At 36.2% G+C, this 14,869-nt stretch overlaps 1 protein-coding gene across 2 annotated transcripts in view; it reads right to left on the bottom strand.

Annotated features, from left to right (window-relative positions):
• Positions 1–6,520, bottom strand: part of LOC129942587 (uncharacterized) — a 300,399-nt gene extending 293,879 nt beyond the window's left edge. Inside the window, exons 1-2 of one of the 2 annotated variants that reach the window (XM_056051592.1) lie at positions 5,673–6,520; positions 341–1,021 (exon numbers count right to left, since the gene is read on the bottom strand). In XM_056051592.1, the coding sequence (XP_055907567.1) occupies positions 341–440 (100 nt within the window). In that variant the 5' untranslated portion in view covers positions 441–1,021; positions 5,673–6,520. Of the gene's footprint in view, positions 1–340; positions 1,022–5,592 lie in introns of both variants that reach the window. The other variant, XM_056051591.1, reaches the window with a different exon arrangement.
• Between the last annotated feature and the right edge of the window lie 8,349 nt (positions 6,521–14,869).

The following is a 14,869-nucleotide window of genomic DNA, read 5'->3' as shown; positions in this document are numbered from 1 at the left end:
TTTAACATTTTATTCTCCAATGGCAGCACCGAAATCTTTAATACTTTTACATCAAACTAAAAGAAAAAATAAAACCCCATGTTTCTTTCCCCTACTTTTCATCGTCCTCATTTATCCTCATTCCTTTTCTAGGCTAACCACCTTCCCAAAATCTATAAAGCTGGGTTGGTGGGTAAGTAGGATAGGAATAGGTACGGAAACTGCCTTCTACGTAGCACCTAAGATTTAATTTATGAATAGAATAACTTTCGCTGATGATGATTTGATTTAATTTAAACTTCAAGAAATATAAATTCTAGTTTCTAGTCAAATTATATATAAAATAATTAACAAAACTCACCTGTTATATTATTAGTTATTAATCCATGTTGTATTATAACAAAACTATAAACAATTAGTAAAAACACTAATTCATTATAGGAAAACAAAAACATCGCCATAAAGTATTAATATAACTTTCCTCCTTTTAAGCATTTGGTTAAGGGTTGTCAAAAATCAGCAATCTTTTTTTAATTTGTTTGCTAATAATAATAATTTATTATTATTGTTGATTGAACAAAAACTTGATGTCGTCGTTGTTGTAATTTGTATTCTTTCTTTTTTTTATTTAACACTTTTAAATAAACAAATAATTTATGTATAATTTATGTGACACTTTAAAAAAGCACAAATGACACGGTACAAGGATTGGAAAAAAAACATAAACAATAAGACGGAATGCAACAATCAATTCTTTTTAATTTTTTTCTTTTGTTGGTATAAAACAACACTTGGTACGAATTTTATTTATTTAGGCAGTAGATTGATATTAATTGTTATGCGATGAGGGAAGAGAGGCGGGTGGTAGGTACATTGGTAAGGTAGGAGATGATTTGTTTAAAATTTTGCGTTTTTTTCTTTCTTTTGCAGTATTAATTTATATTTTTACAGCAGGTTGGTATTTTTCTTTTCTTCATTTGTTTTAAACTAATTCAGGAAGAATTTTTAATTTTCTTTTTTCTCAGATTTAAATAATTTTAACCTTTATTGGAGAAAAAAGGTACACTTAACACAATATTTCGATAAAGTAGTAATGGAGAAGTAGAAGAGGAAGAATCGATACACTTTTGTAAGAATAAAACAAAATTTAAGTTCAGTTTCACCATTGAATAAAAAACAAGTGGGCCAAAAGAAATTGTGTGTAACAAAAGAGCCACAAAATGGCAAATGGTAAAAAAAAAGTGCAGATCAATTGGTTTTGCATTTTGGTAATGGAATGTCCAGCTTTTATCATCTGTCAGTATAATTTTAGTGATACCAATATAAAAGGGCTTTTATTTGGTTCTCTATTCCTTGCGACAGCCCTGATTAAAATGACATTAGAGTGTTTAACACTTTAAAATATTGGACAGGTTAAGATTACATAAGGGAAAAAATTACCATCCAATGAAGACAACTTCGGGTCCGTTCGAGTACCTTCCTAAAACAGTCTAGTTTTACGAAAAATTGCCAAATTTAACTAAATTCTGTTCGCGTACGCAAAAATTTCGTAGTTTTTCGTAAAAGAGAGCGCTCACGAGAGTAAAATATTTCCCCAACATAAGAATTTTAACCCTTGAAAATGTTTTGGGCTGATTTGTGAAGTGTCAAATTTGAAAGAACTTCAAATAAATTAAATAAATTGCTCGCTTTTGCTGTCACTTATAAAATTAAAAATTCTTTTCCAAAGAACAGCAACAAGATTGCAATTTTTAAGTTTCAGTTTAATCAAGTTTTTTCATAAACAAAAAACAATAGACCAGCATGATGTCACGAAATGAAGCGATGATGTTTCAAGATTTATATTTTTTTTGACGGTCAAATTGTGGGAAAATTTTTTTGTTTTACCGTTCGCTTACTTTTTTGTAGTTTTGTCTTTTTGTGAGATAATTTCACCTCTTTTTACGAATTTTAGTGCAGAAAGTACGAACGGACCTTTTATTGGAAAATTATCTGGAAAGTTAGTCACGAAAAATCTTCCTTGCTATTAAGTCAAGTCTACTTATGTCAAAATGACAAAATGATCATGTTTTTTCTTTGAACTGAAATCTGAACCTTCATACCTTATGATTTACTTATTTCTTTGATAGCTTTTGCATTGTAGTTTTTTAGCGAAGTAAAGTTCCGAGTTTGAAGTTTATGACACTTGATCAGCTAAATAGTTGTCGTGGTCACAATTTACGCTCAAAGAATGAGCTTGACTACAAATTAATCGCTAATGTTGTCTGAACGTGACCATTTTTGACAAACGCAATTTGATTGAGTGGAATTTGAAAATGGGAAGTGGTGTTTGACAGCATTTGAACTCTAATATGATGTCAAATTTTAATCCGGCACATAGTTATCGAACCATACTTGACAAACAACTTTAAGAATTTGAACACATCTTTTAAACGTCAAGCTTTTTAAACATAGTTAAGATCATTGTAATGATTCCGGATTTGTATTGGCGCTATAATGTTGTTTATATTTCTGAGAATACTCTGAGATCTCCGATATATAAACTGACCAAATGAAATTTGAAATTGACATTTCAATTGTGTGATATATGAAAACTTTTGATCTTATTTGAATTTAAATAAAAAATAAAGTTATTCATTTATACCAATGGAACGCTAAAAATGGTAACATTAGCACTTTGATAGATTTAAATTAAAACCAATGTTTTATTTTACCATTGGAAAACCCCGTAAACTTTCGGGTAAAGCAGTTATTGCCCTAGAAAACAGGTTATCGAGCTTAGGATCATAAGATTAAATAAATAGAATCCCTTTGATATTAATTAGAGTGATAATTCTTAAGAATTCTTGCAATTAGGCCATAACTAAACTGACAAGTAAAACATGACCCGATATTGTCTTGTCTTGTATGATTTGAAAGATCCAATCCACTATTTAACTAATAGGATATACCGCCCTTTTGAATACAATAATAGCAAGAGCTATCGTCAATAAAATTTAAGACGGATTTTTTCCAACCTTCTCGAATTGGAAAAATATCCTTTGGAATTTGTTTAAATCATGCATTTGGTTTCTTAGGACCTTATTTGGATGTCTTATGTTTGAGCTAACAAACCCTGAGGCTCCACAAGAGGAAAGGCCCAACTATAATAGACTTAACCGAAAGTAAGCTAATGTCAAAACCGAACGAAAAGTTATCGTCAAAACAAAAAGTAACCATATTGAATTCATGTAACTTAAGCAAATTTGACGTTTGCTTAAGCTCGAGCCATTTAAATGGCTCTTACGTAATTGCGCGAAAGTTAGCGAAATTTAACGAAATTGAGCAGAACGTCTATTATGGTAGTGACATATAAGGCTGCGTATTGGTTCGTTCCCTTACGCTGGCTTAAGCTTGGTTTAGTCTATTATAGAGGACGGTGCTTTGAAGCTGTTCTGTGCCTAGTTAAGATAACTTTGAATTAATGAATTTAGGCACTCGAAGACAATTTAAACGAAATGAAATTTTAATTTCAAAAAGACTGTAGAAAATGGACGCTCACACTACATACAACACAAACGTCAAATTTGATGAAAGGATTTTGATCCGCTCAAAAAAATCCAAACTAGGATGACCGGATTATGGACTGGATGTTGAATTGTTGGGCTCTATTGGATTATCTGATGACAGGCCGATAGTCCTGTCATCGGAAATGTTTAATGGAGAACCCAAGAAAGGAAAGCAATGGGCATTTTTAAATTTCGTTGATAGCCTCCAAAAATTTTAAATGGGTTTACACAACGCTAATAGACCAAAAAAATTTCTTTGATCCGAAATTCGCAATTCACCAAAATTTGAACATGGATAAAAACTATAAAATTGAATGATCGTGCTGTCTCTGTCTCACAGATAAGAAAGTTCGGATCATGCTATTTTGTAAAAAATAAGTGTTTAGTTCACTTTTTTAGGTGATTAGTAAACTAAGCAATTTCGACGTAGATGGCATTACCTGTTGACTGTCATTTTTGGATATCAGTCTCATGTAAAAAATAGTAAGGATGAACTAAATTTAACACAAAGATGTATCCCGCGAATCTTTCTAAGTTTGTATCGGAAGTGGCACAAAACAAACAAATAAAAATCGGCTTTTTTGAAAGCTTCCATAAAATTACGTATAACACTAATAATACGGCGAAGGCACTGTGACAATATGTCAGGTGTGTTTTAGACGTTTGGTTTTCGATCTGGCAATAATGTTCGAAGTTGGTCTTTTTGAAAGCTGTCACTTGATTTATTCTGTTTTGACATTTCATTATGTAGACTTAAGGCCCAAATATAATAGGCATAACCAAACATAAGCTTATGTCAAAAACCCAACGAAAATTTACTTAAGTTTGTGAAATTACGCGGATAGCCATAATGCAATTTTGATCACGTATCTACACGTCAGATTTTACTTATGCGGCGAGCGACTGGGATCGCTTAAGTTTGCTTAAGTTAACGAAACTGAGAAAAATTTAACGAAACGGAGCTGGACTCCATTATGTTCACTCGTATTGAGATTCTTTGTATTCGCACGTTTACTTATGCGCGCATAAGCTAGCTTATGTCAAAAACCCAACGAAAATTCACTTAAGTTTGCGAAATTACTGCATAGCCATAATGTAATTTTGCTCACGTATCTACATGTGAGATTTTACTTATTCGGCGAGCGACTGGGATCGCTCTTGCTTAAGTTAACGAAACTGAGAAAAATTGAACGAAACGGAGCTAGACTCCATTATGTTCACTCGTATTGAGATTCTTTGTATTCGCACGTTTACTTATGCGCGAAAATGCTAGCTTATGCCTATAATAGTTGGGCCTTAACTCCTGAGCAACGCTTGCAAGTTGTGTTAATTTATTACGAACATAATTTACGTCAAAAATTGGAACTCCCAAGCGGGTTGAACAAAATCATTACTTTCTTCTTAAAAACCAAGACCAACCAAAAATATCGTTTATTTAAGTCACTGAGACTACAGTTTTAAGTCGCCTCCGAAATTTAGCCTTACGAACGAAGCCGTCATGTGAAAGAGGCGTAAATCTGAACCCAGACTATTTAAAAAGATCTTTTCAAATAACGACATATTACATTCTGCAAACCATGTGATCGAATTTGTTTGGTTTTTGAGTTGCATGAAGCAAATTATTCAGAGGAGCGTAAAATTCGTTCGTTTTTTCCTTACAGAATATCACCCCTAGTTTTCCACCTGTCATTGATTTTCAATACTTAACATTTTATTGACTACATTTTTATTGAGAGAATTCTGTCGAAAGGAAATTCAAATTCCTTATTTTTCAGAGTAAACGAACAGACCTAAGAACAAGTGTCAACCTAGCATAAAGTAGCTAAGTGGATTTCCCCTACAAAAGAACGGATTTTATTCACTATTGGGCCTGGCCTGGACCCTTGACCACTGTATTATGCCTAACCAAATAAACCGCACTGTATGAAAAAAAAAACAGTGATGAAATTTGTTTGGGTCGTTATATTTTTATTTTCATTTGCGAATTGTTTGTTGTTTTTTCTATGTTTTTCTTCTTCCTCTTCTCTCGTTCCGGTATCAAAAATTAAATTTAATTTTTTTTTACTCCTTTTATTAGCCGATCCGTAGCAAAGCAAAGCTCAAAGCATAAGCAACTTTTGCTATTTGTTGGTAGGGTATACGCACACTCAAAATTCCGTCGTATTTTTAAGTCGATTTCTTTTGATTGTTATTTTTTTTCGCACACGGACTACGGACATTGCGTATTATGTATTTTTGTTTTATTCACTTTGAAATTCTACTAAACAATCTTCGTCGTCGCGGTCGCTTTCGTCGTCGTCATTCTCAATTCTCACTAAATTCATCAACTTGTTAATTTCTTATTCGAATTTAAATTAATTTGATGAACTTGGTCGCATTTTTAGTTTCGAATTTTATACACGGAATTTCATTTCAATTCGAATTAAATTTATAAATGGACATTATTCGAATATCGAAACACGAAAATTGTTATTGTCGAATTTGCACAATCCTTTTTGCTCCCCATTTTGAAAAACTTTTTCTTCATATTTCTCTTGTTTTATTTTATTTTCTTGGATTTTCTTCGTTTTGCAAACACACTGTGGGACTGGCCAAACAAAAATTTGATGTTATATATTATGTCACTGTCATTTTGATTTTACATTTTTCCAGCTATCCACATTTTAATTGTTGTATATTTTTATTGGTGGTTAAATAATTTTCCTTTAAATTCCACTTTTATAGCGAAGAAATAGAAATAAAAGAACTAAAACGATTAACAAAAAGGAAACAAAAAACAAGGAGAAACTTGGTTTTGTTTCTTTTTATTTTATTTTGCACAGAAATTAAAGCTTCAAGTGAGAAGAGATACGCGCGATCCTAATGCAAAGTACGCCATTGACAAACTGAATTTGTTTTTGTTGAGACTTTGTGGATATGCGGCGCAACGCAACGCGAACGCCACGGGAGAATCGCACATCAAAAGAAAATAACAGAAAAAACGAAACATGAGCATGAGCAATAAACGAACAAACAAAGTTGCCACTTTAATTTGATGATGATGTTGCTGATGAATGATGATGAATCGTGGAAGGTATTTAAGCGCTAAGAAAACTTTTTTTTGCAAAACGAAAGTTTTGGAGGTTATGGTTGGTACCTATTTGAAATTCTTATAAGAATTTTCAGCTGAAAGGGTAGAATTTTGATTGCCAATTAATTACCCTACCAGATGATTTAATTGTAACTGAGCTGTAAAACATTTTCAAAATCAAAAATTCTGATTAACATGTAGACAAATTCAAGAATACACGTGTTTACAAGAATTATTAAAAACAAAAACAAATATCTTTTTCTTATAAGAATTTTGGAATCTGTCTATTTCCAGTACATGTGTATCTACCGCAGTGGCGTAGAAAGGGGGGTGAAAGTGTTTTTTTTAAATTCTTAAGGGGCTATAAGTCCCTTGCGGTTTTTTTCTCTGTGCTGTGCATAGTTCTTCTGATGAATCCTTTTTCTTAGGCTCTAAGGGAGGAGATCGTAAAGTTGTTGCGGTTTATTGATTTTTGGCCAAATGACACGCTTCATTAATTGAAAAAAATGCTAAATTTTCCTACAAAATATTCATATGCTTGTTAATACAAAATTACCTACCTAATGTAAAGCAAATATCCTAAGTATTTCGATAGAACAATTACTTTTAAATGATCGTCAGTAATTTATTGCAATAGCTTCAATAAAAAATAACTAGGAAACAATTTAAGGTAAAAAAACATCAATTTTTCTAAAATTCTGGGGTGCCCTAACACCTTAAACTTTATGACTTTGACATAAAGTACACACAAACAAACTATTTTCGAAATCATCTAAGTTTAACCCTGATATATTTAAATTTATCTACAAAATATTTATATTAATAAGAAATAGAACCGCAATAGAATTCGAATTTTTGTTTAACTTATAGGTTTTCGAACGGGTTTTAAAAATTTGTTTGTACTTAAACTGCATATTTCAAATTCGCGTAATACGGCTTAAGAACGAATCTCTGTGCTTGACAATACGACCACAGTCGAGCTTGAGTGTATACTGATAAGCATTCCCAGAAGTTCGAGTATTTTGGTTGGACTGTTAAAGGCAATTAAATATTTCTCTCGAGAGTAACTTACTTAAGGTTGCGCTACAGTTCGGGGTGGACCTGGGCCTCAACTAACATGCGCCTCCAGCCACCTCGGTCCCTAGCTAGCTGCCTCCAGTTTCGCACACCAAGTTGGTTGAGGTCCTCTCCCACCTATGTGCGCCACCTGAGTCGCGGTCTTCCTCTACTGCACCGTCACTCGGGATTGGATTCGAAGACCTTCCGGGCTGGAGCGTTGATGTCCATTCGCTCTACATGACCCAGCCATTGAAGTCGTTGTACTTTAATTCTGTTAACAATTAAGGTCAGTGTTGCTGTACAGGCCATGCAGTTCGACGTTTTACCTACTCCTCCATTCTCCATTCTATGCAGACGGGACCAAAAATCACCCGAAGAATTTTTCTTTTGAAGCATCCTAAGACGCTCTCATCTGTCTTTAACATGGTCAAGGCCTCAGCGCCATTAATGAGAACCCGGATAATGAGTGTCTTATAGATGGTGATTTTAAATTCTCGAGGGAAGATTTGCAAGAGTAATTCTTCGTTTGATTTCAGTGCTGGTGTTGTTGTCTGAGTTTATAGCGGTGCCTAGGTAGACAAAGTCCTCAAATACCTCAAAATTATAGTTGTCAATGGTGACGTTTTGTCCAATACGTCGTTGATCAATATCCTTTTTTGATGACAGCATATACTTGGCCTTGCACTCATTGACCACTAAACCCATCTTCTCCGCTTCAATCGCAATGCTTAAAAACGCTTAACTGACATCACATTTTGGTCTTCCAATTATGTTAATATCATCGGCTTATCACAGTTATTGGATGGACCTTTGGAAGATTGTGCCTTTAGTGTTGACGTTTGAGTTTTGCACAATTCTTTCCAGAACGATGTTGAAGAAGTCGCCTTGTCGAAAACCTTTTTTGACATCAAATTCATCGGTGAGATCTTTTCCGACCTTTATAGAGCGTGCATTCTCCATCGTCATTCTGCACAAATGGATAAGTTAAACTGGGATGCCAAAATTAGACATTGCTATGAAGAGCTTTTCCCTATACAAGCTGTCATGCGCGGCTTTAAAATCGATAAAGAAATGTTGGGTATCAATTTGAAGTTCCTGGGTTTTTTGCAAGATCTGGCGCAGTGTGAATTTGTAATAGATAGTCTAGATTCCATTCATCGGGCATGCTTTCTTTCGACCATATTTTGCAGATGAGTTGGTGCATGCTCAATATCAAGTCATCGCCTGATGTTTTGAATAGTTCGGCAGCGATGCCGTCAGCCCCAGCAGATTTGTTTGAATTGAGTTTATATATAACTATCTTCACTTGGTCGAGGTCGGTTAGGCGGAATTGTTATTGTGTTAATTTGGAGAAGTGATCTTTCCATTTTCTCAGCATCGACTACGGTTCAACTACGATGTTGCCCTGATCGTCTTTACAGGCTTCGGTTTGTGGCTGGTACCCTTGAGAGGGTTTTGTACCTTTTGGCATACTTCTCATGCTCTAAGAAACCGGTGTTCCTTTCTCCTCCTCTGCTCGTAGAGCTTGCGAGCAGCTCTGGTCCTTTTGTACAGCGCCGTTTTGTATGCCTACTGTTTCGCTGCGTGCGCTTGAAGGCATTCGTCGTCAAACCAGGGATTTCGCTGTGGTGGCCGTGTGAAACCTAGCACTTCAGAGGCGGCATCTCTGATGGCTGCAAGGCAATGTTGCCACTGGTTTTCAATGTTTAATGCAAGCAGCATAGGACTCCTTAAGAGGTTATTAGACACTTGATCGGAAAAGGACATGGCAGTCTCTTGCGATTGTATCCGTCTAACGTCGAATCTTCTCACAGTACTTAATTGTTTTGGCTTGGATCACGATATCCGTAGACGTACCTTGGCTACAACGAGGTAGTGGTCCGAGTCAATGTTGGCCTCTCGGAATGTTCAGATATCCTGGATGCTGGAGAAGTGTCGTGCGTCGATCGCAATGTGGTCAATCTGGTTGACGGTTGATTGATCAGGAGATTTCCATGTCCCCTTGTGAATATTAAGATGTGTGAACTGCGTACTAGCTACCAGAACATCTCGCCCCGCAGCGAAATCGATCAGCCTGAATCCGTTGTCGGAGGTGGTGTCGTGCAGGCTGTATTTCCCGATTATGCCACCAAAGATGTCTGCTCTTCCTAGCTTGGCATTAAAATCTCCTAAGACAATTTTAATGTCATAGCCAGGGCACTGCTCATATGTCTTGTCCAAGAGCTCCAAGAATATGTCTTTGGTGTCTTCATCTTTTTCCTCTGTTGGGGCATGCGTGGATACTGTTGAAATTCAAGACTTTTTGCCTGAATAGACGGTGTCTTTGTTATCGGTAGCAGTCGCCCTAGTTTGCGTTTGCCCGGTCCATCCCATCGTACTTCTTGGATGGCGGTAATAATAGCCTTGCCGCAGTTTAGGGCTTCCGCTAATTGTTCGGCTGCACTTGGTCTGTTAAGGGACATAGTATTCCACGTACATATCCGAAGTTCGTTGTCCTTATTTCGTTTGACTGGGTTGTCAACAGTGAATCCGTCCGTATCCCAGGCTTGTTGGTGCTTCGCAACTAAAAGTATTTTTTACGTGGCCAGGAAGTCACCCCGACGGCACAACCCCCAACTGGGAGGGCCAGATCCTTAGTACAACTAAAAGGACGGGGAGTCGGATAAACCCACTATAGGCTTGGGCTCCTAATATGTCGAAGAAGCCCTATAAGGTGTCACCAATTAGTTCAATCTTACTGGAACTGTAGACGCCACCGTTGATTACATCTCGAGAATTCGTCCGCTGCCGTCTGGATAAGGAGAGGTCTCTTCCCCCTCTCTCGTTTGCTGCCCCCAACAACTTTCCACTGGGGTTAGAATCCAATCTCCAGTTGAGGTACTAGGCACCCGATGTTACCGCGGGGAGGTGAGAGTATGAGTTGATAGACAGAGGTGGGTTTTGAGAAAAACCTGTGGATCACTACCATTTGAACATTTCTCGACAGTAAACCGTTACAAAATGGCAAGAAACACTACGCCGATATTCAAGCGACGAAAATGAATAAAATAAGATATAATCACCAAACAATTTAAATACTCTATGTTCAATACTGTCCAGAAGGTTACGAAAGTTTAAGGAGCACAAGCCCAGATATGGGAGTTATACTCAAGAGAAAAATTTCTTGCATCGCCTTAGAAAACACAAAAATCTAGCGGCATATTAGTTGGAGATACACATACCGAGAATTACGAGATTTTCAGTCTCCTTTATGCAAAGGTTATGAATTGTGTTTTAACGACAGTAGACAGCATTGAGTTTTAGACGATTTGAATTCGACTCGATTTTTGATTGCCCATTTAACATCAATCTATGTCAGAATTAAAATTAAATTAAAAATTGGGTGGCGCAACAGTCCGTTTTGAACCAGGGCCTAGTGACTTACAACTCTCAACCATTCCTGTGTGCGTGTACTGTTGTCAGGAATAGAAGGGACCTACAATTTTGGGCCTAATCCGAACGGTGAATTTGAGAAAGCACTTTTTCATGACAAGTATTACTCTTGAAGGATTTGTCAATTGCTCGCAAGAGGCAGTACCCGCGAAAATTATTTTTTTTTAAATTAAGGTGGCACAGGCAGGGATTGAACCCAAGATCATTTGCATGACAGTCCAACGCACTAACCATCATGCCACGGGTACTATGTCAGAATTTACGTTGACTATAAAGATCGCATTTTTCAATAAAACGATCTGATGACAAACACTACCGAATGCGTAGTCACGTTGGAAAGAAGAACCGCTCGATATTTTTAAGAGTGGGAGGATTCACTTTATCTAAAGAGCTAAATCAAGTGTTAGCGAAAGAGGATACATTTCTCATATTTTCAGTGTTTTGTGCCTTAATTGTTGGTCATGCATAAATTGGGTTCGAGGTGTTCTTTACAGGCCTTCCTGACTTGTTTGAAATTCTTCCAGTTGGATTAGCTTAAAAATAACTGAAGCTTACCTCGTCAACTTTTTCTTTTATCTTTCCATTTTTTTTTTGTATTTTTTCGTTATTTTGTATTAAATATTTATTTTAAAATTGTCTTGTAAATATGTCTTCAATATATACAGGAGCACTTACAGTTAGCTAGGACCAAGCTGGTTGGAGACGCATGTTGGTTGGGGTCCAAGTTCGTCCCGAACTGCAGCGCCTCCTACAGGTAGGATCACTTATAACTTCTGATGAATTAGGTTCATCTTGAAAGGCATAGATCACTGATTCAACACCTGAGCATTAAATTTAATCCTATGTGCCCCCATTCATTTATTTTTTTATTAATTAATACCAACGACGTTTTGAAAAGTATTTTGATCTTCAGTCTTTTTGCTTGATCCTTTTTCCAATCTTGTGAAGTAACTCTGTCAAGAATTTACAACATTTCGAAAGACGTGTGAGGCCACGGATCATTAAAAAACGGCAACCAATGGGAACTAACTCTAGAGAAGCCGCAATCTGCTCCCAAAGTGCGAGAGCTTTTGTGCTATATTAGTACATAGCAACATGTGGACTGTCAAATCCTCAACAATTGTGGGATAATTTTAAAAATGATATCGCGGATGATATTTTACACAGAGTTTAAGAACAAAATCCAACTGATATTGTTTACAATGAGGCGTTAACTTTTGTGGAAGATTGTAAATATTACTGCGTTTGGGATGGCCAGACCACAGAGAATTGGGGAAGTGAGCAGTGATTTAGTTCGAGAATTAAATTATGATAATGTCCCTCTAGAGCAGAGAAAAACAGAGCATGTTCCACTTTTAAATTCAGAACAAAAAATAGTTTTGAAACAGTTATACACAACATTTCCAGCGGAGAGGAGAAGGTTGGTTTGCTATTTTTAGATGCTCCAGCAGGCACAGGCAAAACTTTTCTTTGGAATTTATTGTTAGCTCAAATTCGGAAAAACAAAACGCTGATTTGTGGTGGGCGGAAAGTGCACTCGGTTTTGAAACTGCCTTTTGACCAAACTCATGAGAAAACACCAATGTTGCAGCAGTGTAAATTGTTGGTTTGGGATGACTGTTCAATGTCCTACAAAAAAGCAGTTGAAGCACTAGATCGTACACTAAAAGACATCAAGTACAACCGGGCTATCATGCGGGGATGGTGGTTCTCTTAGCTGGTGACTTTAGATAGACCCAGCCGGTAGAGGTAAACCGGCAGATGAAATAAACGCATCTTTGAACACATATCTGTTATGGGTACATATAAAAAAGTTTTGTTTGACTACGAATATGCGAGTACAGCTGCACAATGATTCTCAAGCAGGACAACCGCTGCTCTTCTAAAAATCGGAGAAGATTGTATGCCAACAGAATGTAACGGCTCGATTACGTTGAGTCATGAATTCTGTCAAAATGTTTGTGGCACACAAGAAATAAAAAATAATTTCAATCCAAACCTGTATATAAATATGGGCAATCGGGAGTGGTTGTATGAAAGGGCAATTTTAGCTCCAACTAATGAGATAGTTAGCCAGATAAAAGAACAAATTATGTCGGACGTGGAGGGAGATATCGTCGAGTACCCCTCAGTAGACAACGTTATGTCCGAGGAGCAAGTAACATCATACCCCATAGAGTTTCTTAATTCTTTGGAATTATCAGGGGTGCCTTCTCATAAGTTGAGATTGAAGGTTGGTGTTCCAGTCATGTTAATGGGAAATCTTGACGCACCAAAGTTATGTAATGGTACACGGTTTCAGATTACGCACCTAGGACGAAATATTATAAAAGCCATAATCATGACTGGAATAGCAAAAGGAAAAAATGTTTTAATTCCCCGCATTCCGATAATTCCAACCGATTTGCTGTTTCAGTTTAAAAAATTGCAGTTTCTTCTGAATGCATTTGAAATAACAATAAATAAAACTCAGGGGCAAACGCTGAGAGTATGGCCTCATGCCATCTCGGCACAATTCAAAAATACGTACATACTACTATCCAAAAAAAATATCTAATGCGGACAAAGTCGCCGGAAAAAGCTAGTCAGCCCTATCGAGGTAACCTTCGGAGCGGAACTTTCTCCGCAACGCATCCTATTTCGGAGATTGAATTCCGGTTGGAGGTAGCTGTCATCGGAAGAAATCTTACAGACATGAGACGACGCAAGCGGTCAGCTGATCGGACAACTACCTTGAAGCAAAATGTCTCCGAATTGGAGTAAATTCCGCTCCCACGGTTACCTCGATAGGGCCGAGTATTAAATAAAAATAGAATATAATTACTTTCAGGTATTTGTATTAAATGTTTTTTTCTTTTAATATCGGGAATTATTAAAAAAGACGTTTTAATTTATTAAAATTTTGAGTAACAATTCAACATTAAAAAAAACTTTATCTTTGAGCGAAGGGCGTCCAGGGGTGGAATCGGGTAAGGTGATTTGTGATAGGTGACAGTCACAATCAACAAATTCGGTCTATGTAAGGTGATAGTCACCGGTGACAATCACGATTTGGTGACTTTTTCTGGTGACAGCTCTTTAGTTGTCACTTTCATTGGAAATTGATTTTTATTTTTAGTTGCTGAAATTTCAAGACAATATGAATGCCTTTGATTTTACCTTCTGAAAATGCCAAAAATGAAAATATTAATCATAACAGAAATGTCCGGCTCTTGAGCATCAACCTCCGCAATAAAATAAACAATCTTGAAATTCCAAGTCCAAAGTAAGTACGCATATGTGCTACATATATATTTGTTCACATATAAATACCTATTTATTATAACTAGTTTTTTTAATTATAATTAATATTCTGAATTAAATAGATTCTTAAAAAACTTTCCATTGAATAAGGAATCATTTTTACAGCTTCTGGATTTGTCAGCTGGAACATCAAAACTTATAATTACATAATAGGCCTTTCTGTATGTGATCGTAATATGCTCTCATTTTTCTCTTTACTGTATATAAGGGGACAGCGGTTACCCTTTAGAGCTATTTCTATTAATACCATACAGAAGCGCAGCAGACGATTCTCCAGAAGCACGGTTCAATTATGTGCACTCCCAGGCTAGAATTATAGTTGAAAGATGCATTGGCGTGATGAAAAGTATTTTATTGGTGTCTCTTCTGTAATTAGTATATTGACTTTTTTGTTATTACTTGCAGATTGATGGAGAAGTATCTTAGAGGAAAGAAAGTAGAGATACTCTCAAAAAAAAACGTCTAAGTATTGAATAAA

Source organism: Eupeodes corollae, chromosome 1 (assembly GCF_945859685.1).
Source record: "Eupeodes corollae chromosome 1, idEupCoro1.1, whole genome shotgun sequence".
Classification (NCBI taxonomy): Eukaryota; Metazoa; Arthropoda; class Insecta; order Diptera; family Syrphidae; genus Eupeodes; species Eupeodes corollae.
Note: the sequence above shows the minus strand (reverse complement) of the source record. Positions and strands in the feature narration are given on the sequence as shown.